This window comes from Poecilia reticulata, linkage group LG1 (assembly GCF_000633615.1).
Source record: "Poecilia reticulata strain Guanapo linkage group LG1, Guppy_female_1.0+MT, whole genome shotgun sequence".
Lineage (NCBI taxonomy): Eukaryota > Metazoa > Chordata > Actinopteri > Cyprinodontiformes > Poeciliidae > Poecilia > Poecilia reticulata.
This window is the reverse complement of record NC_024331.1, coordinates 25119325-25146238: the sequence shown is the minus strand read 5'-3', so window position 1 is coordinate 25146238 and position 26914 is coordinate 25119325. Positions and strand designations below refer to the sequence as shown.

Genomic DNA, 26914 nt, shown 5'->3' with positions numbered 1-26914 from the left:
GGGCTTCTCTGGGGTTGCTAAGTGACGGGGTGGGCTTCTCTGGGGTTGCTAAGTGAGGGGGTGGGCTTCTCTGGGGTTGCTAAGTGACGGGGTGGAGTTCTCTGGGGTTGCTAAGTGACGGGGTGGAGTTCTCTGGGGTTGCTAAGTGACGGGGTGGGCTTCTCTCAGGTTGCTAGCTTTGCCTGGGCTGCTAGCTCACTTTCCAGATTCCAAAAAACATTAACTTAATCCCATAAATCAGCTATACGAAGTTTTTTTGGGGGGGTTTGTTTAGTAGCAGTAGAGACTCAAATGAAAGTACAAAAACATTCAAATTGTGAATAGTTGAAATGGTGACATACTTTGCCACAGAGCAGACACTCTTGTCTCAGTACGCTGATCCTGGAGCAGCTGCTGTTCCTCGTCTCCCTCTCGATGTGCTGAGGTGGAGTCAGGAGTCCCAGGTCCTCTGACAGTTTGTCTGGATAATCTGAGTTCATGGCAGAACTCAGCCAAGCTCCTGTTGCGAGAGGGACAGCGCCCCCTTTCTCCTGTTTGATAAAGGCACAACCTACAGAAAAGAAATGCAGGTTATAAAAAAAAAAATCACACAGTCATAAACCTATAAAAATGAAACCTCAGACGATCAAATTTGACAACTTTTGATTGTATGCTCTCAATCAAAATACTGCATGTGTGGCGTGAAATAATCTGTCAGTGTAACATACTTTTTCATCAATAGTAAAGAATAAATTGCTTAAAATAAGCTCATACATCTTTAAGAAAAGTTACCTGTAAGCTAGTTTGTCTTATTTCAAGTGTACTAAGATATTCAAACATGTATTTTGGATCTTGAAACTAGAAACTAGACCAAAATACTTGGTAAAATATTATGTTTTTGCAGTTCAATCAAATATCTTCTGTACAATTAAAGTTTCAAGTCTTTTATTTTGTAACTTAAATGCAACTTGAGTCTGAATCTCAAACTTGATTCATCAAGAAAAGATGCTAAAGTAACATGTATTTTGCACCTTTCATCCCAACACACGTGCAAAGCAGAAGGTGCATGAAGAAGATTAGGAAATTTAAAAGAAGGAATATGTCTCCTACCGTTGGATTTGGGACTGAATTGCTGAAGAAGGCGCATGTTTGCATCGGTGCAACTGGAAACATAAATGTCGGCCTGTGAGGTTAGAATAGACGCTTGCTTTTCATCTGGCTCTTTGGCTGTGGAGTACCCCAGGGACGCGTCCCAAGACTCCACGTTTTTCTCTAGCTTGCCGAAAACCACCGGGGTGGAACCGGGACTGGGGCTTCTCACTGCGGCCCGAAGGTGGTGCAGCCCTCCGCGCTTCACCAGAAAAGATCGAGGCATCACTCAGCTGATTCAAAGTTAGCTGCAGCAAGAAAAAAAAACAGAGAGAAAGAGATCACGCAGTTAAATTTAGTTTCAGAAAATTTGACAAAGCATGTGAAAGTTGTTACTTGAAATGGTTCAGATTAGTTTTTTTTTTTTTTTGCCGTGTTACTGAGAACCAGAAATACTCTTACTGTCCAGAAGGGGGCAGCAGAACTACATTCTTTCTCTGGTTTAAATCTGAATCTCGTATTTACGGAAAAACAGTCACGGAATTACAGGATTAAACGAGACAATGACATGGCAGTTTTCAGTTTCCGGTTCCCAATAAATTAACCAAATCCTGTGAATTTAATTTAGATGTTTTGGATGATAATTAAGTGTTTTGTTCCCAATACAACATGCAGCATAAATATGACAAAAAATAAATAAATAAATCAACTAGTTTTACTTCAAAACACACCTGGAAACACTGTATATTTAACCGTGGTCTCTTCCTGCCTGTACTTGTTGCTAAGCTTTAAAAATGTAGTTTTGTGCAGGAGTTTATGCAGAAAGTTTCCAGATGTGGGCCGGTGATAATCTTAGGATGAGAAACCAAAATCGAAAGTCATAGTTAGTTTTCAGCAGGCCTTTAATGCAGCGTCATTTATGAGAGGAGAATATGATGAGTCAAAGCAGCATACTGTGAAAGATTTTAAAAAATGGACTTAGACATAACTAACTAGATAATTAAGTAAGTAAATGCTACAACTCATTAAAAACATCTCCCTCCATCAGAGGGCCGGACACTGAGATTAGCGGCCGCTGCTCTCCTCTCTGACCAGCTTGGTGCCGCCGCCGCTTTCTTTTCTACAAGGGATTCCCAACAAAGGATTAATAAATTACAGTTCACTACTTTCTCAGACTTGAAAAACGATTAAACAAAACAAAACTGTTTAATGACTGAAACTGAATCTAACACTGAGGTTTAAATTTGCACCCAACAGCAGTGAGAAACGCACCATTGTCACTTAAAAGCAACACGTCTCATGACTCAGTGTCTGCACTTGACACGTTTAAAGGAGAGACGCCAGTTCACAATACTACTGATCGAAACCAGACGGCGTTGGACCATCGTCGCCATGTTTTAAAGCAGCAAATTTCAGTTGAATTTAGGAGGTTTAATGAACTAATTGAAGTATTTTGTGAAAGTATCCAAAGTGGGGCAGGACATCACGCACTGAGGCTGTGAGTCTTGTCCTCGGCCTTCATGTTTTCCTCCTCTTCCTCTTTCTGTCCTCTTTCCTGTTCACTAGCGCTAAAATAAAAGCTGCCCGTGTCGCAAATCGTAGCGTTAATAGCTTAGTTTTTGTACATTTCCAAAGGGAGTGTTTGTGACGGTTTACTGAATAATAACTTCGAATCTTAAGACGTAGATTTTTGGTTTTAGATGAACAGAAATGGTTTCCAACCATGAACACGGGTTTCCTACAGAATGGATTCACAACAACGAGATTAGAAAAACTTTTTTTTAATTTAAATAATCTGGAACAAACATTTCATTTGTTAAAATAAATGCTCAGTAGTTAATGTATTTTTTGTGAAGGACATTTTTTACATTGTTGCTTTGTTCGTCTTAAACCTAATTCAAAAAGTCAATTAAACAAAAAATAAAGTTTATTTTTTGTTTGAAATGACGCCGTGTTCATGTATTACACATCACTCGTGGTAAGAGAGAAAGAGGTTGTAGATATGAGTCAGGACATTAGTTGAAAAAGATGCTGGAGCAATTTGAGTTTTCTTCAACTCCATGGAGAATAAAGTAACACCCTGCTAAACCTCCACCACCTTCTGCTGCACACTGCTGCTCAGCTGGTGTAAAAAAAAACAACTACAAATGTTACAGAAAACGTTATTCTGTGTTTAACAATGAAAACTGGGATGTTTTTACTCCAGAGTGTTCCTGACTCGTGTATTTTGTGCTTATCTGCCCATTTTGGGATGTAATTCATTTTTCTGAAACATTTCCATTTTGGTTTCGTCTCTGTGTAAAGTGAATCAAGTGGAAGAGCATTTTTACTCTTGAATTTAGCTTAAGTGACTTTAAAATCACATCAGTTAAATATTAAAAGCCTAGAAAAGACAGACAGCCTGCTTTTACTTAGCATAGAGTACATCAACAGGAGCAGACGTTTAACCTTTGACCTGTGTGTGTGTGTGTGCTACATCTTAAAGGGGTTTCTTGTGCAAACAAAAGAGGTAAAAACTCGTTTCCGAAGATCACTGAACTTCATTTCTGATCAGGTTTTCTCTTCACCAAGACATGAAGGAGTTGCAGGAGACGTTAACGCTTGAAGGCAGTGATTTATGCTGCTGCTGCCGCCGCCGCTGGTGATGATGTGCTCTTTGGGCCGGAAGCTTTCTAACACAACCCAGTTCGCTGCCATCAAGATTTTGTCTCAGAAATGACCAAAGATGAAGAAAGGGTCATCCTCGATCACTGTTAATCAGCTTCACATCAGAGGAATGTAAAGACGTGATGTTAAAGGTGGAGAAACGTTCCTGGGAATCCTAAAAGCTCTGACTGCAGGACTGAGACTCCAGGGTTCAATATGAAACCAAACGAGGAGTTCACAAGCCTAGTGTAGTTTTTCAGATTACACATTTAGGAAAGTGTGTATGTATGAGCAGATGTGTACAAGTGGTTAGAATGAAACTAAAATAAAAAAGTGCAAACACTCACCAGATTGTTTTACATCCCACCGAAGCTCCCCAGCATCCCAGAGACTTCCTGCTGTCGCCGTGCGACGGACCGGAGGCTCACACGGAGCCAGAGAGAGGACACATGGTCAGCGCGCTCACAGGCTGATCTCTCTGGGTCGGAGTGATGTGAGCAACCGAGGACGAGGAAGTGCTTCGGCGCTGAAAGCCTTTGAACCCACACCGCAAAGCTTCCTCACACACAAACTGAAGCGCTGCACGCTCGAGGAAGCAGCAGCACCAAAAACGACCCGGCTCGGTTTAAAAATAAACCCCAAGTGTGGAGGAATCACAGGAAGGTTGCAGTGGGGCGCAAAGCCACCCACGACAGAAGGCCCGACTAGGGAGGAATTAAATAAATCTGATTAAGAGGAAGGAGACTGCGCTGGAAATTCTGCAGAAAGTGTCGACACGTCGTGTTGACACGGTCGTGTTTCAACAGAGACCATCGAGGTCGGGTTCAGAAGAAGAAGAAGGTTAATGCAACAACAATTTGCCTCTGGTGTATTGAATGAAAACCAGGGGAACAGAAAGGCCACAAAGTCAGTTCAGTCCATGTTTATTTGCACTAATTCAATAATAATAATAATCATCATCGTCGTGCTTTTGGTTTCTGGTGAAACTAAGCTGAAGCAAACTGTGGCGAGAATTTCTAAATTTGTTACCAGATTTGCGAGTGAAATGCAAACGTCTCTGAGAAACAGTGATTCATTCTCGGCTCGTAAGTCATTGGAAAACTTTGGTTCGACGATTTAGCAAATATATTCACAGTCATCGTATGAGTAAATAAAAAAACACATTTTCTACATATGTATCACTCCCAATCGAAAGCAGAGAATTAAACATCACCTGATTAAAAACTTGATTTATCATTTTCCACAGAACAAACATGAGACGTTAAAACCAGGATGTGTGTTGGTACCATTGTTAAAGTTCATGGCAGGAAAATGAACTTCTTTTTATGTAACTGAATAACTGTGACTGCATGACACAGCAATTATAGAGCTACACTGAAAAACATCCGAGCCGCATTTAGTTGTGTCGACTATCTTTTACTCTTTAAGTCAAATTAATTTAAAGTTTTAAATTTTGAACCTAAATGTGAGTTTGTGAAAGATAAACTTACTGTAGTAAGTTGTGTTAACATTTTATTTGAATAGAATCAACTAGAGTTTTTTGGTTAGCACTTAAAAAACTGAAAGAAGAAAAAGACAGGAGTGGAAACTATTTCCCAGAATGCTTAGCGGCATGTTTCTGTATCCTGAGATGGAAGTGCGTTACATTGATCTGACTCTGGTGTTTTATTAAGGCAAATGTTTGTTTTAAAGCTTGAGGATAAAGTCCTGTTCACACTAAATGTTTCTGAGTTGAATTCATTGTGATGTTTAGTAAAATTATAAGATCAGAAATTTTGTTCATGTAATGTGGCTCTTTAGTTTTTTTGTTGATATTGTGAAATAATTATTTTGTTTAAATTGCAGCATTAAGTTAAAACTCACAAGTCAAGATTAATGAACTTAAAAAACAAAGTTTAAACAACTTGTCTCTTGTTGTTAAATCAACTTCATGAACTTTAATTTCTGAGTTAAAACCAAAACAACTTGTCGAATTAAACTGCATTTTCCAGGCAGCAGGTGGGCTTTTGTTTTCAAGTTAAATCAACTTCAGATGTTTTACAGTGCACAAACACAAATACTGCTTTAGAAGAACATAACTATTTGTAATTCAAGTCACAAAAATGTGTGATTTTTATCACTAAACTGCACACAGCAACTACATCGTATCACATTTTTCAAATGTATTAATCTTTATTGATGCTCTCATTGAACAACATAATAGTAAAAAAACAATAATCCTGACAAAACCGTTTTTTTCTCAAAACATCGTTAGTTGGATTTAATCAAAAAGAAATTTATCACGATAAAAACTTGATTTGAGCATCGAGTTAAAAAGTTGACATAAAAATCAAACTTTTCCACTCTTATGTAACAACCACAAATTATGTATTTTACTGTCAATTTATGATATAGATGAATAAAAACGTGTAGAAATGATACATTGTTCAGAAAAAATAATGACTAAAACTCTGAAATCATGGTTTGGATTATTTTTTAATGCCTTCTTTACTCTGAGACCACTAAATAAAATAGTCCACATCGTCTGTTTGTGCGTAATTTACTCTCGGTTTTAACAGAAATGCTCCTTGACATTTGGGAACATCGCAGAGTGTTGAAGTCCAAACAACACAGGAAGAAGATTATAGAAGATTTTAACATCCCACAGAGGAATGTTCAATCCATGGAAAAGATGAGCCGACCAGGACAGGCTGAGGGCGACTCTGGAGGAGCAGCAGAAATCAACAGCTCTAGTGGGAGAAATTGATGACGGGACAAAGATGATGAAGCTGCAGGAGACCAAAACTGAGGGTGATTTTTGGTTGGAAGACTTCAAAAGACTTGAGATTGGGACGTAAATTCATCTAAACATACAGTGGTTCAGATCAAAACATATTTATATGTTAAAAAGGTCCAGTCAAAGTCCAGACCTAAATCCACTTGAGTTCTCACTCAACTCAGTCCGACTGAGATCGAGATGTTTTGTGCTGGTTTGTTGCATAAAATCCAAATAAAATCAACAACTCTGAGTTTTGTGGTTTCAATGCGACAAAAATTAAAATGATGCTTGGATCATTTTGCAACGCACTATTTTTACTAAAAACCTTAGAACAGTAGGATAACACCATGTTTAATATAAACATCTTTAAACATGGTAGTATATTTGTCTCGTTCTGTAAGATTTACTACGTTCATGAACCGTTCAGAAAGTAAATGTAACACATTAAATTCATCTTTACAATAGCTACAAGTTTTGAAGGTGGCATTTGCTGCACACATCTCGTCCTTGTGAAACACCAAAGTTACATTTGAACATTTATACGCTGATGTAACGAAGCGATTATTTACCGAAGGTCAAACAACAACAATAAAGTCAGACCTGTGCAAAGGTGCAATGTCAAAGTTTATTTTGCATCATTCATAGGATACAGGACACTGAAATGTATTTATCCCCATCATACTGAAATCTATACCATTTTTACTGCCATATAATAATAATAATAATATGTCTGACAACATGAGTTGAACTGCATGAGCGGCTGAATGCTGTGGGTATGAAACAGCAGTCACATACAGTACAGAGATGAGAGGAATCGCAGATCAGGCGATCCGAAACAAATCCAAGATGGTAAACCTGGAGCAACACAGTGAGTCCCAAGGAAAACAGCTTTGAATTCCAGACAAAACCGGCGACATAATGCGATAATATCCCAACTTTTATGGCACGTTTGATCATGTTCTCACATACTGTAGTACTGCTAACAAGTCAAAGTTATGACACCGAAGGTTAATGCTACCATATTATAACTAATTTACAAATAATAAAAAAAGTAATCACAGTCGATCTAGTTGGGTTGAGACAGTGGTGAGAACGGAGCACCATCACCGATGTTGGACGTGTGTCAGGAACTGATTATTTTGTTTCCTCTCAGAGTAAATTTCCCTGCAAGTTCAACATTTAATTTATTCATTCTTACCCTTTTAGCTCCTTTTTAAATCAACTTTAGATTAATTATGACACCACAAAACACAGTTCAGGTTTGAGCATTCAGGTTTTGAACCAACGCAGTCCAAAACAAAAAGAGAGTGAAATTGCCCTTTAGCATCAGCAGCCAGCTGTTGTATTCTCCACTCGTTACCAATTGTGTTATTAATAAGACTGACCCCATACAGAGGCTAATACGTTTCATTTAGTCATTTCTTTTTTTGCCCGACAGTATCCAAAATCTCGATGCCGATTCCAGTGTCGAGATTTCAGTTGCTACATCCAGCTGTTGACACCAAAAGGCTGTTATTTGCAACAGTGTGGTGGGGAAGCCAACATCCTCTTTGCAGCTCTGATGGCCATCGCTGGAAGATCCAGTTTCCTTATTTCGCAGGAGACGGCATCGGGGGCTGCATGTCGCCACGGTTTCATTTGGACAATGCAACGTAAAGAAACGTTACGGAGGAGGAATTCTGTACCGAAGCGTTGCAAACGCGCTGGAAAACGAAGAAACTTGGGTAACAGAGCAACTTAAGTTGATCAAAAGTGTGGCTGTGATGCTTATTTTAAAATAGTTTCAGTGCTTCTTCAAAAAAAATTGTTCAGAGGAAAACAAGCTTTTGAATCAAATGCCCTAAAAGAGAGAATAAACTACAAGGATTAGGATTTCCTGATATTAACTTAATTTTAAGAGTAAAGCACCTGAAGAAGTGTTAGACATAAGCCATTTACCTATTAAATCTGTTCCTGTAGATGAAAATAATGAGAAATAGTATATGCATTTCCAAAAATTACTCCTCTTCTTCTAACTTTTTCTTTTTTTCAATCTTTCTTTGTAGTGCAAAAAAGCAAAGATGGCTGCTTTATATGAAAACACCCTGTTTGATAACATATTCGCTTTTCAAACTACTCGAGACCTGACCGAACGTGATGCAGCTTTAAATATCTGAATTATGCTGTAGGTAATACTTTGTGTTTAAACAAAACACGTTTGATATGAAAAATATTTTTCAGCCGCCCACTTTCCATTTTCAAAGAAGTTTTTGTTGACGTCCTTGCAAAAATAAAGCAGCACATTTTGACCCGTTGAAATGTGATATTGGTAAACGAGTTGGGCAGAATTACTGATAATGCAAAGCTAATTGATGGTGAAACAAATCAGACAGGGTAGCCAGATTTTAACCACTACAAACAGAGAATTTGAACTAATGCGTCTTTCTCACTGGTACATTTCTGTGTTTCGTTTCTCTCGCGTACCAAACATAATTTGGTTAATTATTATCGGACATAGCGCATTAAAACTTAATTCCCGGATGGTTGGTAAATTCTTAAATGTGACAGGAAAAAAAACTAAAAAACTAAAACAGGACTGTGTAATGTGCACCATCTTGATGAAACAGAATACTGCGAGTTTCACACCTTTGGTCCTCATATACATGCACTATTCACAACCAGAAACCAACACATATTTCAGACATGTTGTAGGGCTTGATGTTCGACCAAATCAAATGCTGTCTGTCATTATATTTTATATAAATCAAAAAAGGCTTTTGCTTGTGTTAAAGGGATAAATTACTAATGAATTATCCTCTGCCGGGAAAAAAATAAATAAATAAAAATAAAAATCAAGGCATATAATTGAAATAAAAAATAATTTGAGACAATATTCTGCAAATCTGATCAGCCGTAGATGACGAGAGACTTGCGACCAGCGGCTGATGGTTTTGCTGTTTGGATTACTGAGAAACAAATAAAAAGAAACTGATCGAAATAGGAAGTATCAATGGTTTACCGATGTGATTATGATCAGTAAAAAGATTTGCACAGACTTTAAAAATATCAAACTAATTATGTTACCCAATTTGTGCAGAACACTTCTTTTAGGAGTGAAATTCATATTTTAAGTGATGTTCGACGACCCCAAATGAAAAAAACGAGCTCGTCTCTTTCAAAACGTAATCAAATTTGATCCCCAGGGACACTGAAGTGGTTAGGATGAACTAAAACAAGGTGCCCCTGTTAGAGAAAAGTTAAAAATTCTTCCTCTAATAAGTCAGATGTTAAACTCAAAAACCTTAATTGGGTCTATTGTGATTACTAATTGTAAAAGATTGGTTAGAAATGGTCAAATAATGCAGGTAAGTTGATATTTTCCTCATTAATGCTTTGTACTCAATGTTACACAGTGTTTCAGTGTTTACTGTTAAACACGATATGCCCTTAGTTTCAGAGAAAGCAAACATTAACTCTCCATGTTCAGCTAAATGTCAAAAGACAGTGAAAATAATGGACAAACTTATTTCTCTTCCTCACAGAGAAACTGAGTGCTTAGTGTAATAAAAAAAAAAAGTTAATTGTTTTTGTTTCTCCTTTTGCAAAGCAACTCCCAACTTTAAACTGTGGCACATAAGAAAAAGTGACATTTTCAGTAAAGCAGTGATCTAAAACAACAACAAAAAAAATACCTAAAGAGGATAAATCCAAAAATCATAGCAGCACATCTTTCTGTCTCTGAAACAGTGTCACAGTAAACCCACAAGAAATGACAGGTTGGCACAAAGGACGGTGTAAAGTTTGGCCTCTATTGGTATCCCTATAGTGACTAAGAGTTTGTACAGATATGTAAAAAAATAAGAAAAAAAACCATACCAAAATAAGTTAAAACATATAAATAATAATAATAATAATAAAAAAAAAAACGATTTGGCAACTTTGACTTTCTAGCTTTTCTGTGGGCTGTTTTGAAACGGTTTGAAGATGAACTGCTGCATTGACATGCTTACTTCCTGGCAACTGCAAGCTACACACAGACAAGACGAGTATTCAATATGAATTATTTGAGAAAACCATCTTGTTATGCAACCGAACGGCGTGTGTATGTTCCTCTGCAGCAACCTTCATATTGTTGGGGGAGGGGAATAAAAAATGCTTCCACAGAAATCGGAAAGGATGGATGGATCTTCTGGAGGGAGAAAAGTGATTATGAAGCCGTTTTTAACTCTGAGCCAACCAGGAAGGAGGAGTTGGGGAAAGCAGTGCATTATGGGAGTAAATCTCCATTCGTAGAGACTCAGGAAATGCGACTTCCCATCTTTCCCCTCCTTGTGGCCACACATCTTGAGCAGCGAGCAGCAGCAGTTGTGATACAGTCAGTCCTCTCTGTTTGCATGTTGGGTGATTATGTTTCGAAGGATATGCAGTTTCTGGCACACGGATATGGAGAGCAGCCGGCCTTACATCGCCGCTTCTTGAAGGAACACGGGATAAGACTTTTTGGTGACGTCGAGACGCTGAGGAACAGAGACGACTGGAGGAGATGGGCAGAAGACGGTCATTCGGTGCCACCACGTCTGCGTCACACGAACGGTTAACACTGGGGAAGCCAAAGAGGATCGGACTGATTAAGAAAATCAACAGTAAGAGTTGCCCCTGGATTCTCGTTGGGGTGGAAAAAATGAAAAATGAGCGACCAAAGCCTTTCCAGGTCTCAGTTGTCCAGCACGTCAGCGCACACCATGTTGCCGTAAAGCTGCTGCGGGTCTGGATGTGTCTGTACCCGCTCCTCCGCCTCGCTGTCCGTGCTGCCTTCGCTGTCGAGCCGGGTGGACGGGTGACACGGGTCGGACAGCGTGGGGTAAAGGGCGGTGGCGGGCAGCGGGCTGTTGAGGAGGTCGTCGTCGGAGCTAAGGTAGTCTCCCTCGGCGGAGGTGGGGCTGGCCAAGCGCAGGTCCTGGTAGTTGGTGCTTCCTCCTCCGCAGCCGATCCGGGAGCTCGGTGCCGCCTTCTGCCCTCGCAGCTGCCTGACCTGAAGGCAGAGGAGAAAGGTTTTACTTCGATATACCCAGATGGCTTCCTTTTCTACAAATCACTGGCATTCAGATATCTGTGACATCTCTCAAAAACCTAAAAGGTCCCAATCTGATCCCAGTTATCTTAGGGGTTCTAACATCAGGATTTCCTGTGACAATAATGAATTTTGCATAGTCAAATACACCGAGTTCACCAAGCCAACTCTGAACACAAGTTGGAAACTTCAAAGATGGGATTAGGACAGAAGATTCTAAGGCTAATATCTGACCGTTTCATGACTGTCTGAACGGCCCAATTCCAATCTTTTCGCCCAAAAAGATCCGATCGGTGTCGCTTCCATATGTGGTACTAATTTGGATACGTTTCCGACTCTTTCCAAAGTGTCTTTAGTCTGAACGATCATGTTGCTTTTTGTCTGGCTTTTATGTTATTGATGTGAGACATTCGGGGAAATGCGACCAATATCCAACTTTTCTACGGCAGTCTGAACAGCCCAATTCTGAACTTTTCACGCCAAAAGAAATCAGTCTCTGCCTATACATATATATGTGACACCAATTCGGATGCATATCTGATTGCTGTCAAAGTGTCTGCAGTCAGAACGGTCATGCCGCATCTCATCTGACTCTTGGCATAATTCTGCACCGGAAAAACCTAGCCGCTGTAAATCTGGACATAAAAATATGGTTGAAAATTATGACTTTCTGAAAAAAGTTTGTCACTGAAGCACATCACAGTCCCACCACTCATGGCTCTGACTTGTCCTACAAAAATGGCAGTCAATGCTCCACAGAAGGTCAGTGCCACTTTCTTTTATTAGCTTTCTTCATGTTGTCATGATCTTGTGACATTGGCTCTCACTGCTGAATAAACTTTACAATCCATTCATAAATGGCTCCATCCATTTTTACTTCTGTAAACAATGCGCCGCTTCAACGTACTACTTTGAGCTAGCCACTCAGCCAAGTTTGCTTTCTCAATAGTATGTGTGACCGAGTGAAAACACACTAGTGTTATGCATCAAAATCTATTTTTATGCCTTTAAAACACATTTAATGGGTTGGGCTGAGGAGAGTCCAGAGAGAATATCTGTCCAGAGTTCAGTAAAGGTTGGGTATTTTATTATGGGAACTGCTTAAAACCAGAACAAAAACTGAAATGGCACCACATGCCATCACTGTGTTTGACTCTAGCAGTTTGTTAACACCTCACGTCACTTAATGACAGAAACATTCTGTGAAATCAGCAAAAGAAAGAATAAATGAGATTCACTTAGCAGTGGATATGTTAACTCTACACTGCATTTGGTATCTGGTTTGCTAATCTATGGTGTAAAAAAGACTTTAAATCAGAAAATACTTGAACTGAAATGAGGATGAAAAGCTCAGCTGGGACAAAAAAAAAAGTTTGGTTAAAACAGACACTTAAAGGTCTTCTTGTCATAAAATTACGTGCCAGGTGCTGGGAATTTTTAAAATGGGTTACTGCGTGTGTAGAAAGAAAACTACTTCTTCACTTTGTCCAGATAACGCTAAAAGGGTCTGTATGACTAAATCAGAGCGCTCACTTAATCACTCACGTCTGACTGACGTCAGAAAGTATTGGCCCTCCAGATTTCTTCTGTTTTGCTCTTTTGTCACAGTTAAATCTATTCACATTTTTTCAAATACGAGAAAAAGATTACGAGATTAAATAAAATTTTACGTTTTCAAATGATTATCTTATCAAAAAAAAAAACAAAAAAAAAAACTATACCCAACTCTGCGTGGTAAAGCACAAGTGAGGTCAGGTGTTTTCAAACAGCACATTTTTACAACACCAATCATAAAACAAGCGATAAATGTCACATTTTGTCCAATGCCATCATCAATATGTTGATCAGTTTTCCAGTTATTATTGATCATTAGGCAGCTCTGAACCGGTGGAGCCTTAGTTTTAATGAAATGCACTCAGTGTTTCAACTGTTTTGCAGTTTTCTGGAAGTTTGTACCAGATTTGTGGTGCATAGAAGTTGAATGCTGCTTCTCCATGTTTGGTTCTAGTTCAGGTTCTGGGGATGCAGAGCAGAACCAGAACCAGAAGACCTAAATTACATCGATTGGAAATTCACTCAAAATCAACAAACTTCAATATGTTTTCAACAAGTTTATTACGAATAAAATTTTAATTGGTCAAAAACATTGGGTTTAAGTGACGCCAATAAAACATCAGAGTATTTCTCACAATCTGCGATTGATGTCGCAAATATCAAAAAGTCACATTTCCAGTCATATGTAAGCATAAATATCTCAGAATTGCAAATATTTCTAAGTTAGCGCCACAAAATCAGTGATTTTGATTGCCATAAAATCCCGGAGGGTCTGATCAGTTCAAAACCATTTCATTTTAAGAAGAACATACCAAATACAGATACTTATTAATATTTTATCAGTTTGTTTCATCAACACATTCTGGACCCGAGATGAAAATGAGTGTGAGGGCCCTGCTCTACAGGGTCGACTCAGACTTGTCGCCATCACAAACACTGATGTTAGTAACGGTGTCGCAGGCTTTAGAGGGGAATCACCTTTTCACTCAGGTCTGATTGCGTTTTTGTAATGTATAAAGTCATCATTTGACAACGTATTTTTGTATTTACTTAGATTATCTTTGACATCAAGAATCGTTTGATGATTTGAAACAAACAAAAAAAAATCAATCTAAAGAGACATCTGTTTTGTGGATAATATATTTACAAATAATTTTAAACACTCGACAAATCTCACAGAGCTTTGAAAACATTTCCCGTACAAAGGAAAATGGTTTGTTCTGGTCTGAAAAAGAGGCAAACCGGAGGCTGACTTTACATACATGAATGCTTTCTGCATGTTAACCTTGCGTGTACCACAGTGACTCATGACAAATCTCAGAGGTTTTAGTTTTCCCCCTATCAAACACTAAAAGAAGCTGCATGGTAGGGGGGAGGGTAAATCAGTGGTTAACCAGTGGAAATGTTTTGCCTGACTGCTCTTTGACAGACAGCAAAACTAAAAACAAAATGGACTAGTTTAAAGTTTTAGGCTAATGTCTTTTTAGAGATATTAATGCCAGGTTGATCATCTGGAGTGCAAAGATCATGGCATTATGCATCAGCACTACCAGAATGAGTACAAGCCAAGATGATTTCTTTGTCACTACACTGAGATTTCTCTAAATGCTTCATTGCTTCCTCATCTGTACTCACGCAAGTTTCAGTCTCTCTTATAAAAAAACCAACACTTTGATGAAAAGAAAAGTTGTGGGAGGAGAAGAAAAGCGTAGCGTGGAGTGGAGCGGTAAAGAGCAGGGCACTCTCGACGCAACCAGCTCACTACAAAGTTCGACCAAACTCGGTTGTAGTCACGCACAGCCACTCTCTGAATGAACAAACCCAGACTCATGCTGAGTGGGAGGTTTTGAGTCTCAAATCAGAGCTGGAAATTATCTCTGCAACACGTCACAGAGTTTTCAAATACATGAATTTTGACAACACCTGACTGAGTGAGCTGTACATATGTGGGATGACTGAAATGTTTTTTTTTGTTTGTTTTTTAAGAAAACCTCAGCCAGCATTAAACATTAAAGCTCGCTGAAGTGAATGACGAGAACCCCGGTGCTGGGGAGGATCAGTGGTCTGCTGTTACAAGAAAAGCTCAAAAGAGTTTGCGTGTGTCGAGGTGGAAGTGGTGTCTTGATATGAAGCTGTACGCAGATGACGAGATTGTTCAGAGGGGTTAGCAAAGCTGCAGGCTATTTGCATGCAATTACGCTGTATGGATGGACGAAATGTTCGCCGCCAGATACTTGAAAACCTTTTTATTCACTCAAATCTTAAACTTTTTCCAAATCACATCACATACATTAACTGTGAATGCAGATTGAACGAGGTTTTGGAAGACAGTCTAATTAGTGTCAATATAAATCACCTGATTTGTTTATGTTTTTACTTTTCAACACTTGGCAATAAAACCTAGATGGGAAACATTTAAAATGACTGGTTGGATTTAATTCAGTCTGATCCAGGATGGAGATTTAAGTTACAGTGTAAGTGAAAAGAAGTTCCTGTCATAATATTTAGTTTGATCAGACATATCTAACAAAAGAGCAGGAACTTAAAAGTAGCTTTAAGAAACAGTGCATGAAAAAAAAATACATTTGAAGGGTTTTCCTTAGTGTTGCTCTTTACTTTATCACAAAAAAAAATTGTGAATACTGCGTACGAATTTAGGGGAAACGGTGACAGACATGAGCTTAATCAGATTTATCTTTTGGGTTAAGCCAACTTGTGAATATTGCTCAATCTTTTTCTCTTACTTACTTCTAATAAACTGCATGTTTTTCATTCTGCACAAAAAAATGCAACCAAAATCAAAATCTATTTTCACATTTAGCAGCCCTAATGATTAGATTACATTTTAAATTATTGCTTATTTTCACAATAAAGTTTTCAAAATTAATATTGAAATCGCTTTCAGAATAACTTAAAGTCATGGGAAAAAGAAAGATTTTCAGATGTAGAGTTTCAAAGTGGCAGCGATCTCATCTTTGCTGGGTTTTAACTTTGTTCTAATCTGATGCATATTAAAAAAAAAAACCACACACCACAGATTATGCTGTTAATTAATAAGCAAACATAGAGCCGACATGGAAGTGTGACAAAATCAGCCAACTCCATTTGTACAAAACACACAGAATTCAAGAATTTTACGGGGTGTACTTTCTTTTCAGTGCGAGTTTAGTCAGTCTATAGAGGATATTTGCATGATCAAGTAGTTTTGTATCGATGTGGTTTTCTTAAAATTCAATAAAATTAAATGACGTGTCACATGTTCTAGATATTGTAATGATCAACCAAAAAAAAACTTTTGAAAACATTTTACTTACTTTTTGAATAATCGATTAATCACAGATTAATCAAACTCATACGTTCAGAGTCATGAGTAAGAACGTCTTTAATAATTTTATACCGCAAAAAAAAAAAAGAAAAAAAAAAAGCATGGCTCCTATGTAATGAAATATGCAGGCACTGATCATGTGATTCTTATTTTTATTCTGTTTCTTTTTATCCACTGTGGTGAACGTTTGTACCATCTGGCTTTTTATTATGTTTAAACCTGCAACTTGATTTGTTCCTTTTAGGAAGAAAATGCTTTTTTACTCATCATTATTATATTCTTTTTGTGGCAGAAGCTCGTTAAGTCAACTGTATTGCACTGAAATGTATTGTATTTATACTGATTGTACCTCAAGGGACTACAGATGAAAACTAAACTCTGGAATATTATGTGATGTAATTTGTCCCTTTTGAAATAAATAAACAACAACAAAAGTGAATCACAGAGACCTTCAAAGAGATTTTGTTCAGCCAAGATGTTTCAAGTTGCAGTAATTTGTGAACCTGGGAGCTGGACTCAAGTCCAAAACTGAATATTAGGCTTCAGGACCAAAGTTTTGGGTAAAAATCCCCTGAAATTAGTTTGCAGTAACCCTGGATCTTGCATGGTTAAAGCATATTTAAATGCTGTGAAAGAAGAACAACACCAGACTCAAAGGTAAAAAAATAAAATAAAATATCAACCATGTTGTTGGCAGGTTCCTGGTCATGCATGAATAAACTCTGACCTCATTCTTTAGCTCAGCAATCTGGTCCCGGAGCTGGGTGATGTACTGCCTGGAGTCCGAGTGGTTCAGCTGCCCCTTGATCAGCCCTTCTTCCTTCTACAACAGTTACATACTTGAGTTTAGCTTGATAATCTCTCTCTGCAGCAAAATAATCTGTAAATCAGCACAGATTAAAAGAAAAAAAAAAAACAATATGAACACCTGTATCTCAAGTTCAGCAATCTTCTGTCTGAGTTCAGCCATGACAGCCATGCTGTCGGCCTCCCTCAGCCTCACTGCCATCACTTCTTCTTTACTCTGCCAAAAAAACAGAAAACAAACAAACATTTTCTTTTAGTTAAAATGTAAAATCAGCATCTGAGTGAGTGGAGCAGCTGCTTGTTCGTTTTTAAAAGAGGGATCCAAAGCTTATGTTTTAATAGTTTTTTTGTTTTGTTTGTTTCTTCTCAAAGAAAACCTTCAAGTCAGGCTAATTTGTTAATATACTTAAACTAAAAACGGAACTAGAAACTATAATAATTGCGCCAACTTTTTCTCAACCCATTTCATCTCTGAACTGGTCAAATCCAGTTTGACCCATAAGCCACAGACTGATTTGGAAATAAAAGTCGCTTCATTTTAAAAAGGAAACTAAATGATTCTGAATTGAAGTTGGTCTTTTCTGTGTCTCTCAATCCTATTAAAACAGATAAAATACAATAAATTGGCTGATTAAATCAACATATATCTGAGACAGAATTAACCGTCAAAGAAATAAGCAAAATTATTACGGATCAGCCATCCAAAGCTTTGCCGTCTCTCAAGTACACAAACAGCCTCTGTTACATTTTTATAAATCGGTGTTTATAGTTTTCATAGTTATACTGATCTCTGAATCCACACCTTGCAGTCCCACTCCGCCTGCTTCCTCTTCATCTCGTTGAGCTGGGCCTGCAGAGCTTTGTTCTGATTGGCCAGCATCTGGAGCCGATCTTGTAGGGCGGAGCGTTCCTGTTCATGACGACCAATCAGTTTGCTGTGGATCTGGTTCTAAGTTAGAGGAAAGTTAAAATAGGAAGGCACGGAAATAAGATACTGTAACAAAAAGCAGAACAAAACATGACACATAACTTCATCCGTCATCATCATGTCACATTTCTCAAATTGTTAACCATTTCTTTTTTATTTTGTTTGTTTTGTTGAGGTGCTTCTCTTCTGTAAAGAGTTTCTTAAAGGGGATATATCATGCAAAATTCACAGTTTGCACATTTTTGTACTTCCTTTCTGGTCTCTACTGCTTCTAAACACACAGGTGCTTATTGGCAATAGGTAAAGCTTTTTGGTGTCTGGAAAATGAGCTATTTCAAAAACCTGCCAAATGTAACATCACAAATCAGCAGGCACTGCTCATCACCTAGCAACCACTGCACAGCTCTGCCTGTTACCTAGCAACCCAAGCTGAACTCCAGCACGTTTGATCTGCTCAGCACAATGGCTGCTGGACAAGATGAGCGTTTTGTTGTTGATCTACCCCTTGCTTGGTAGTTTTGTTGGTTGTGCAGGAGGCTCTACTTCTGCTTTTCGAGGATGTAGGTTCGTATAATTGTGCATCTGTTTGCAGCCTTTTTCACGTGCGAGTTGGGGGGCGGAGCCAGCAGCAGCTTATTTGGATTTAAAGTGACAAGAGGCTCTAAAGCAGCTAATTGTGAAAGTAGCTCAACATAGGCAGAACTGACCAAACTAAAATCTCATCATCTATGAATGATTTTATGCAAAAAAAACAAAACAAAAAAAAAACATGTTCTGTATAGGACCTATTCAAGGAAGCATAACAGGTCAACTTTAGATTGGCCTCCTTTGTGCGCAAGAAGAGCTTTGGAGATCTTGGAAAACTTTGGTTCCAGCAGACTTAAAAAAATTACAGAAACTCTAGATTCCAACAAGTTTAACACAATCACAGGTTGATCTACAGCAGGGGTGTCCAAAGTGGGTCCTCGAGGGCCGGCATCCTGCATGTTTTAGTTCTCTCCCTAGTGGTAGTAACAACCTCCTCAGCAAGTCAATGTTCTCCTTAGGCCCTCTAACGAGCCTTCATTTGATGCAGGTGTGCAGAACCAGGGAGAGAACTAAAACATGCAGGATGCTGACCCTCGAGGACCCACTTTGGACACCCCTGATCTACAGTGTGGATATCTGACCTGGCTGTCCAGCTGCAGGGCTTTGAGTTTGACCTCCCGGAGTTCAGCCTGGGCTTGGGCCTCCCTCAATCTGACGGTCATCAGTTTGTCCTGCAACTCGTTCATCGCATTCTTCTTCGGGGATTCCTTCCAGTGGCCGCCGCCGCCGGTGCTGCTGCTGCGCGACATGTGATGCTGCAGGAACACAGAGTAAATGTTTCCAACTCGGCTACTTAAACACGTCTGGACACATCGGCTGTCTGCGTCTTTTACCTGCCAGCGCTGGTTGAGGTCAGTGACTGCGTCCTGCATCTCTCTGAACGACTGCAGTGTCTCCAGTTCCCGCAGCTTCATCTGCTTCACTTCTTCCTGCAGGGCGGCCATGTTGTTTTCATCAGGTAGGCAGCTGCTCCTCTGAAAAAGTAATATTTTTTGGCAAGAATATCTTAATAATAATTAAAAAACTAAATGAAGGATCTCAGTCTAGTCAATCGAGTCGAGTCTGGTTTAATGCGTTTGAGGGAAACACCATAAATCATCATGGCTTTTTAGCCATGTTTAGAATAGAAGCGGCATTGCAAAAAGTTCCCTAAAACAGCAGCAACAAAAAAAAAAAAAAACAACAAAAGTTGTACTTCTGTCTGAGCTGAACATAAAAACAAACAAACATAGAAATGTGTCTATTCTGTTCCTTTTAATCTCCTGGAATGGATCCACAACAGGTTCTACCAACCACTGAGACATTATTGAACCTCCTAATTAAGCTGCAGGTTAAGGAACGTGTTATATTGGTCTACAGGACGAAAGAAACCAAAAGAACAGATTTGCTCGTTCGACGGTGGACAAACGTCATGTTGACATCGTGCACACATGCACAGTCAGGTCAGTTTGCCAAACTCAGAATGACCTGATCAGAAAAGGTGTTTACAGGCACACTGTTCAGATTATTGATATGAATAAATCGCCTCTCTCATTCAGTTTACAATTTCATTCCAATCAAGCTGAAACTTGGGGCGCTCCGACTGTAGTTTTCTGACCAATCACGATTACTGATCTACTAAAAAGCGTGACCTGCCGATTCCGATTTTGGCCATCACCAATTTTTTTTTGTGTGAAATATCACAAAATACAGCAAGAAAGTTGCTGGGTTGGCAACATAGTTGGTGACTATTGTTAACTGAAAACATGCAGGCATAACCTGGTGGGCCGGTCTATCAGTCAAACCTTTCTCATGGCAGTGAAGAAGAGGGCAACAGTCGATTTAAAGATCTTTGCCGAAGTAGATGATATCGGTAGACATGTAAAAATTGTCCCATCACCGATATCCCAATATTAAGGAAATCAGCACCAATAAATCGGTACACCCCTCACTGAAACCCATCATAATATTCCAATTGGAGCCTTTATGTGATGCATTTTTATCAGCCAATGGTGCCGATTACTTCAGTCCATTTAAGCTTATGTTACGGCTAAATAATTAACACCACAAGGAGATCTGATATTCTGTAAACATAAAATCTAAAATCCAAAGTCTTAAAATTGAGTTTTCATCTCAAACACTTTTGTCGACTCCATGACATTTTGTAGCATCATCTCAGATTCACTTCAAAATGTAAAAACTGTTGTTTGATCGTTGCTTTACCTTCTCCAGATCGAGCACCTTGTCTTGCATTTCTTTCAGCGCGCCGAGCAGTTCGGCCTCCCGCAGCCGGGATTGCTCCAGCTGCGTCTGCAGGTTGTTCACAAACTGCTCTGTGTACTGGAAACACAAACCGTCATGTTACACACACACACACACACACACACACACACACGCATCATACAGCAGCAACTGATATCAGTTTCAGTTTGTCGATCAGCTTTTAACCCGTTTAATCCCCAAAACATTTTTCCTGCAAAATAAGTGCATGCAGTTCATTCCTTGGACCTCCACAACAAGATATTTATAAATTATTACATTTTATGTTAGTTATGTTAGTGAAATTTTAGGTTTTCTACTTGGCAACAATTGTTGCCGGTGGGAAACGACAGACTAAATTACACAAATCTGGCCTATTTATACATGTAAAAAATAAGAAAAATCATGAGATGCATAACCTACTATAACAAAGAATGATTACAAGAGTGAGAAATATTTGATACATAAAGATTCAATGCCGCATCCAGCAGATGTCATTGTCTCAATGTGACAAGTGACCTTTAACCTCATTTCGTTATTTAATTAAAGAGGCAAAATCAGGTAAAAATGTTAGTATGAACAAATGTGCATCTGAGAGGATGGACATTTGCCTCGAGATCTAGACCTTTGCCTCGTCCTAAACTAGTTTCAGGCGTGGCGTCTTCTTGTAGTGGTTATTCAATGCATAGGCCACATTTTGTGGAAACGAGCGTGAAATAGGGGAAGGTTTCAACTGTGGGATGAAGAAGACATCATTTTGAGGTTCCTTCAGGTCTAGAAGATCTAAAATATCTGATAGTTTTAAGCCGTGTGGGAACAGCAAGGCGTATAGAATAAACAGTAAACCTGTGGACACATATATACAGCTGTCTATGTATTATGCTAGCAGCAACTATTGTTACCATGCTTACATTTACTCTTATGATCAAAAGATGAATGAAGGGATACAATTTTCTTTACATATCAGTAGAAGACACTCGAAAGAACATGTTCAAAATATTTTGTTTATATTTGTTTATTTAAATATTTTACCGACTTCCTCTTGTTCAGGTTTGTGACAGACATTTACCTCCAGCGTCACAGGCAGGAAGTAAAGAGGTCTGGTCATGTGACCTTTCATACTAGATACATGGAATTGATACTGGTCAGAGTAGACACTCTATTATTTGATTTAAAAACTTCAATTAGCTGCCAAAAGTCAAAACAATTCTTCTAGAGTTTCCACAAGTTAGACAAAAAATGTCTGGCAATAATTGCTGCCGGTGGGATTAAATGGGTTAATTTGCGCTGTAGGGCTTTTCTGTTTACTCAAAACTTTTTTATGCGTCTCATTTTAGAGTGCAAAGCAGATGCATTGTGCTGCTCATTTTAGGGTGAGCAGTTCTGTTCTGCGAGTTTACCACAAGGGCGGTAAACCTGGGTGTGAACTCGGCCACATCTCTTTTTGCTTCTTTCTCCGGAGAAAAGAAGAAGAATTACTACTATTACACATCTGCAACAATTTTTCTCAGAATACTGAAAATTGTCAACAAGATGCATTTGAGGAAGATAATTAGATATCAGATGATTCAAAACTGAGAGAAGTGTTTTTAAGTGAGAGCATCCGTGGAAACAAAACTCTTCTTGGGCAAAATTCAGCCGATAAACACACACACACAAAAATATAAACTTGCACTTTTGCCCACTGACAACCCCTGACGTCAGCGAATTGAAAGCCACTGCAGATTCTTAAGCCACCACATAAAGGTCGAACTACAAAGTGGAGGGTATGAGAGCAGCAGAAAAACAGCAAATGCAGCGGAAAAATACCTACAAGGTAAAATACAAAAGCATTAAATCGGGCAAGTACATAGCGTGAGTAGAGGATTCTCGATTTGTCATTCTGGGATTTTCAGTCATGGTTATCAAAGCTGTCTAAGAGTGTGAGGAGGTGTGTGAACCCTGGGGGGCGGAGGGTGCCAGCAATCTGAGCTGGAATAAGATTCTCCACTCGCAATGACGTCATTTAGAGTGAAATCACTGTATTTATTTAGATTTTTCTCAAATAATTATGCAGGCTGGCAATTCTAATAAACAACCAAACAGGCATGGACTCTGAACCTTCTCTAGACTGACGTGTTGCAGTCGCTGTGAGATGTTTAACTGAATTTTGGTGGTTACCAACACTATAAAAAGATGTCGTTTATTTGGTAGGAGTCAGAAACAATGATGAACTTGGGTTTTAGCTGCCTGTGGTCATAATGAAAGAAAGAGGGTGTTTGTGGCTTTGTGACAATCTAATGTCAGCCGTTTTACAAATACTGACTAAATATGAGCAAAATGAAATAATGGATAATGCAGATCTACACTGAAAAAAAAGAGAATGTAAAAGAATATAAAAAGAACTGCGTTAATTTGTAAGATGTAACTGAATTAGGTTTGTCAAAGTTACCGTTTGTTTAATGTGACAACTTAATAGATTTACTTGAATGAACTTAATTAGACCATTTGTGACTAGATAGCGCAATATAATTAAGTTGGATCACCCATTTTCTTTTCTCAGTGTAGGTTGGATTAAAACATGAAGTTCCAAACAATCAGCACCAAACCCGATAAACTCACTGCAGTCTTGGTTTTATTGTCTCTGCAATACTGCAGAAATGCTGTACAGTCCTGTGTCTTGCAAATATGCGTTTATGCAATAGGTACACCGCAGAGAAGAATGGTGTTTGATTTCTGCTCAAAAGAATGATTCAAAAGATTTGAGAACAATAAAAACCAGGTTATCTTTCTCTTTAAAGTGGCTGTGAAGCTTGAAACAGGTCATTTACCGTCTGCTGCTGCAGCTCCCTGATGGTTTCCTGGGCTTTCTCCAGGCTCTCGTTGGCCGTGTTGCACTGCTGTCTCACCACCGCCAGCTCCCGTTTGATGACATAGTTCTCCTCTGCTTCCTGTGCTCGAGTCACCTGACCCTGGATTAGCAGCCAGAGAGGAAGGGTCAAGATCAACAGCAGAGCTTCAGTGTGAACATGCAGGAAATTAGGGAAGAAGGGCTTGTTACGGTTACATAAGGGGATACAGAAAACATACAGTTAAGGGAAACATGTCTGCTATATGTTACACAACAAACGTTTTCCCCTTTGAAAAGCTCCTTTAGAAGAGAATCACATTCTCAAATCTATTAACCCTTTGCAGCTACGTCACTAAATCATTCTAGGCGCCATGATGGACGTCGGAAGTGAGGGATGAGAGTATTGAACAGAGCGACTGAAATAGTCTTCCAAAGTTGGTTTTGCCAGTTTATTCATGACTTCTACTTGTTCGAGACGAACTAATTTGTCTGTGAACGTAACACCTGGTTGGGGCTCAAAGACGGCGGTGTTTACAAGCTTGAAACTGCTAGCTTAGAGACCGACCCGTACTTCCTCCCTACGTGTTGATTAAATTGCAGACTTTGCCTGAATTCACACCACATTATTTATATCATTAAGTCATAAACAGCGGTTCCCCTTAAACCGGAGCAGCTTGAAATACGTACAGAAGACGAGATGCTAACCAGTTTTTTCCGTACATGCTAGGCTACATGATGGTGGGGCTGTTTCCATGGTTACTGACAGTTATGTGCGTACCTTCTTGCGATATTTGATGCGTTTCTAATGATACTTAAGTATATGAACATTAATCTTCTTACTTTGTGAAAAGTGTTCGCTGGAAATCCGCGGTTACACTGAGGTATGCCAGTCATTAGGATTGACGGCTGGCATCCATCGCTGCCGCATCTTTCCTCTTTAAAAGTTATACAATAAAACAAGTTTGGTTTGTTTCCTTTTTGCAACCGACTGCGCAGCGCCTTGTGACCATTTTTACTGCGAAGTTAACCAAAGAACAGCGATATTAGGCTAAAAGATGCACAGATTTTATGATTGATTTGACGTCCATCATGACGGATATTGAAAGAGAGTGACATCACGCACAAAGGGTCAATAGTTCAAGCACAAAACTATAGCCTATATCTTGCTGGTTTAACTTTGCTCAGAAAGCGGCATGCCTGGGACTTTAAAGCAGAAATCAACTGACCTCTTATATTTTGCTAAAAAGTTACTTATAAGCTAGATTTTTTTTATTTAAGTGTGCTAAAATATTGCACTATAAACTAAACAAAGATACTCCACCTTATTTTCACACCTGAAGCTGGAACTCACCCCAGCTTACCCATTCTCTTTTGCAATCCTCTTCGGTCAGACTGCATGGTGACTCTTCTTGAACATCAATTTTCAAGTCTTGCCACAGATTCTGAATTAAATTCAGGTCTAGACTGTGACTGAACCATTGTAAAACATTAAATTGTTTTAATCTAAACTATCCCATGGCGGTTCTGGGTGCCCATTTAGGGTCATTATTCTGCAGGAAGGTAAACTTTTAGCACCAGCATTCCAGTATTATGTGCGTTCACGGTCATGTGTACACCTAAAAGTTTCATTTTGGTCTCATGATGAGAAGATTTTCACCGCTTGTTTTCCGTAATCCGTTTATTTCACTGTATAGCGTCTTCTTTCAAACAATGTTATATTTGTACTGGAATTGGACTGAGAAATGTTGACTCTTACACTTTTCACTCACTCAGCTTGCTGCCTCTTTCAGTCTTTGAGGCCTTCACAGAACGGCTGGATTTATGCCAATATTACATTACAAACATCTGATGGCAAGTGGATTTTAGACTGAATCCATATGAATAAATACATTTGTAATGGATGTACTGTTCTCCTTCTATTTTGTAGTAACATGATACTTTGTGTTGGTGTTTAGCATTAAATCCTGATAAAAATACATTTACATCTATAATAGAAATAAGCAATTTTAACACTGGCATGCCACATGCAAGGATTATGATCTATAAAATAATTCCATCATGCATTCAGAGACCAGACAATATCGTGGGCTGAAAAGGTAGACAGCATATCATTAATGTTCATGCATTCTGGTCAGGTTAATGGAAAACTACTGCAGTGAGGCTGAGAGGGAATGTGTGAGTAAGGCAGAGGTTAGCCAGAGGTCTGTGGGCAAGTGGTGCACAGTACTCTACCTGTATCAGTCTGTCTGCCAGAGCGGCACTCTCCTACAGCGAAACCATGGAGAGGAACAAGAGGGTGAAAAAAAGTGATGGAGATGGTGAAATAATAAAAAAAAAGAGTGGGAAACCATGGAAGATAAACCACAAAAAAGGAAACAAATGTAGAGAAGTGAAGAGAGAAGTGAAGAAATGTTTGTGAGCAAGAGAAGCAGCAGCATCAAGTTAATTCTAAGAAAACGTTTTTCACAGAAGACGAGGACTTCGGTTTTCACCGGCTGAACAATCACACACACTCACACAAAGACAGGTGAAAGAAACCCCAAAACAAAAAGGGTGAATTTAAACCCACAGTATTACAGTTTCTAATTCCAGCGCTGAGTAAAACTCCCAGACTGGCCTGATGTGGCAGTTCAGCTTCAGCAGAGCTGCTGATTTAAATCAACAGGCAGCTGCTCTCTTACCTTCTCTAGTGTTTCAATCCTCTGCTTCAGCAGCCTGTTTTCTGTGCGTAATCTCTGAACAAACAAAATAAGCAAATGTAAATAAGCACTTATAGAATATGTCAGATTTTCGGCAGCTTGGCAAGGCAGCTTTATTTATACATGGCACCTCTCAGGCAAAGGCAACTCAAAATGCTGGTACGTAAAGATAAAACTAACAATAGTTTATAGTTTAAACTAGGGCTGTAATGATTCCTTGAGTGATTCAAGTATCTCGATTATTAAAATTCCTCGAGGAAAATTACCTGCCTCAAAGCTTTGATAAATTATGTTTTATTATTTAGCGCACCGGGTGATTATTTATGTTACGCAGCGCTCTCACTTCCACCAGTTGTTGATGAACGTCAACAATGTCCAATTTTCAAGTTCAGGCCAGGGTGTATAGGGGTATTTCACTTATTT

The 26914-nt window shown here is 38.9% G+C and overlaps 2 protein-coding genes across 4 annotated transcripts in view; both read right to left on the bottom strand.

Annotated features, from left to right (window-relative positions):
• LOC103467707 (zinc finger protein Gfi-1b-like) overlaps nt 1–4401 on the bottom strand; it is a 7949-nt gene extending 3548 nt beyond the window's left edge. Inside the window, exons 1-3 of one of the 2 annotated variants that reach the window (XM_008414345.2) lie at nt 4062–4401; nt 1090–1376; nt 342–550 (exon numbers count right to left, since the gene is read on the bottom strand). In XM_008414345.2, coding sequence (XP_008412567.1) covers nt 342–550; nt 1090–1354 — 474 coding nt within the window. In that variant the 5' untranslated portion in view covers nt 1355–1376; nt 4062–4401. Of the gene's footprint in view, nt 1–341; nt 551–1089; nt 1377–1799; nt 1837–4061 lie in introns of those variants that run through there. The other variant, XM_008414353.2, reaches the window with a different exon arrangement.
• A 2676-nt stretch (nt 4402–7077) lies between these two features.
• The window catches only part of evi5l (ecotropic viral integration site 5 like), a 46267-nt gene continuing 26430 nt past the window's right edge, over nt 7078–26914 (bottom strand). Inside the window, exons 11-20 of one of the 2 annotated variants that reach the window (XM_008414323.2) lie at nt 26474–26527; nt 26025–26057; nt 23773–23913; nt 20927–21043; nt 19558–19698; nt 19306–19479; nt 18011–18157; nt 17330–17425; nt 17129–17224; nt 7078–11483 (exon numbers count right to left, since the gene is read on the bottom strand). In XM_008414323.2, the coding sequence (XP_008412545.1) occupies nt 11166–11483; nt 17129–17224; nt 17330–17425; nt 18011–18157; nt 19306–19479; nt 19558–19698; nt 20927–21043; nt 23773–23913; nt 26025–26057; nt 26474–26527 (1317 nt within the window). In that variant the 3' untranslated portion in view covers nt 7078–11165. The remainder of the gene's footprint in view (nt 11484–17128; nt 17225–17329; nt 17426–18010; nt 18158–19305; nt 19480–19557; nt 19699–20926; nt 21044–23772; nt 23914–26024; nt 26058–26473; nt 26528–26914) is intronic. The other variant, XM_008414333.2, reaches the window with a different exon arrangement.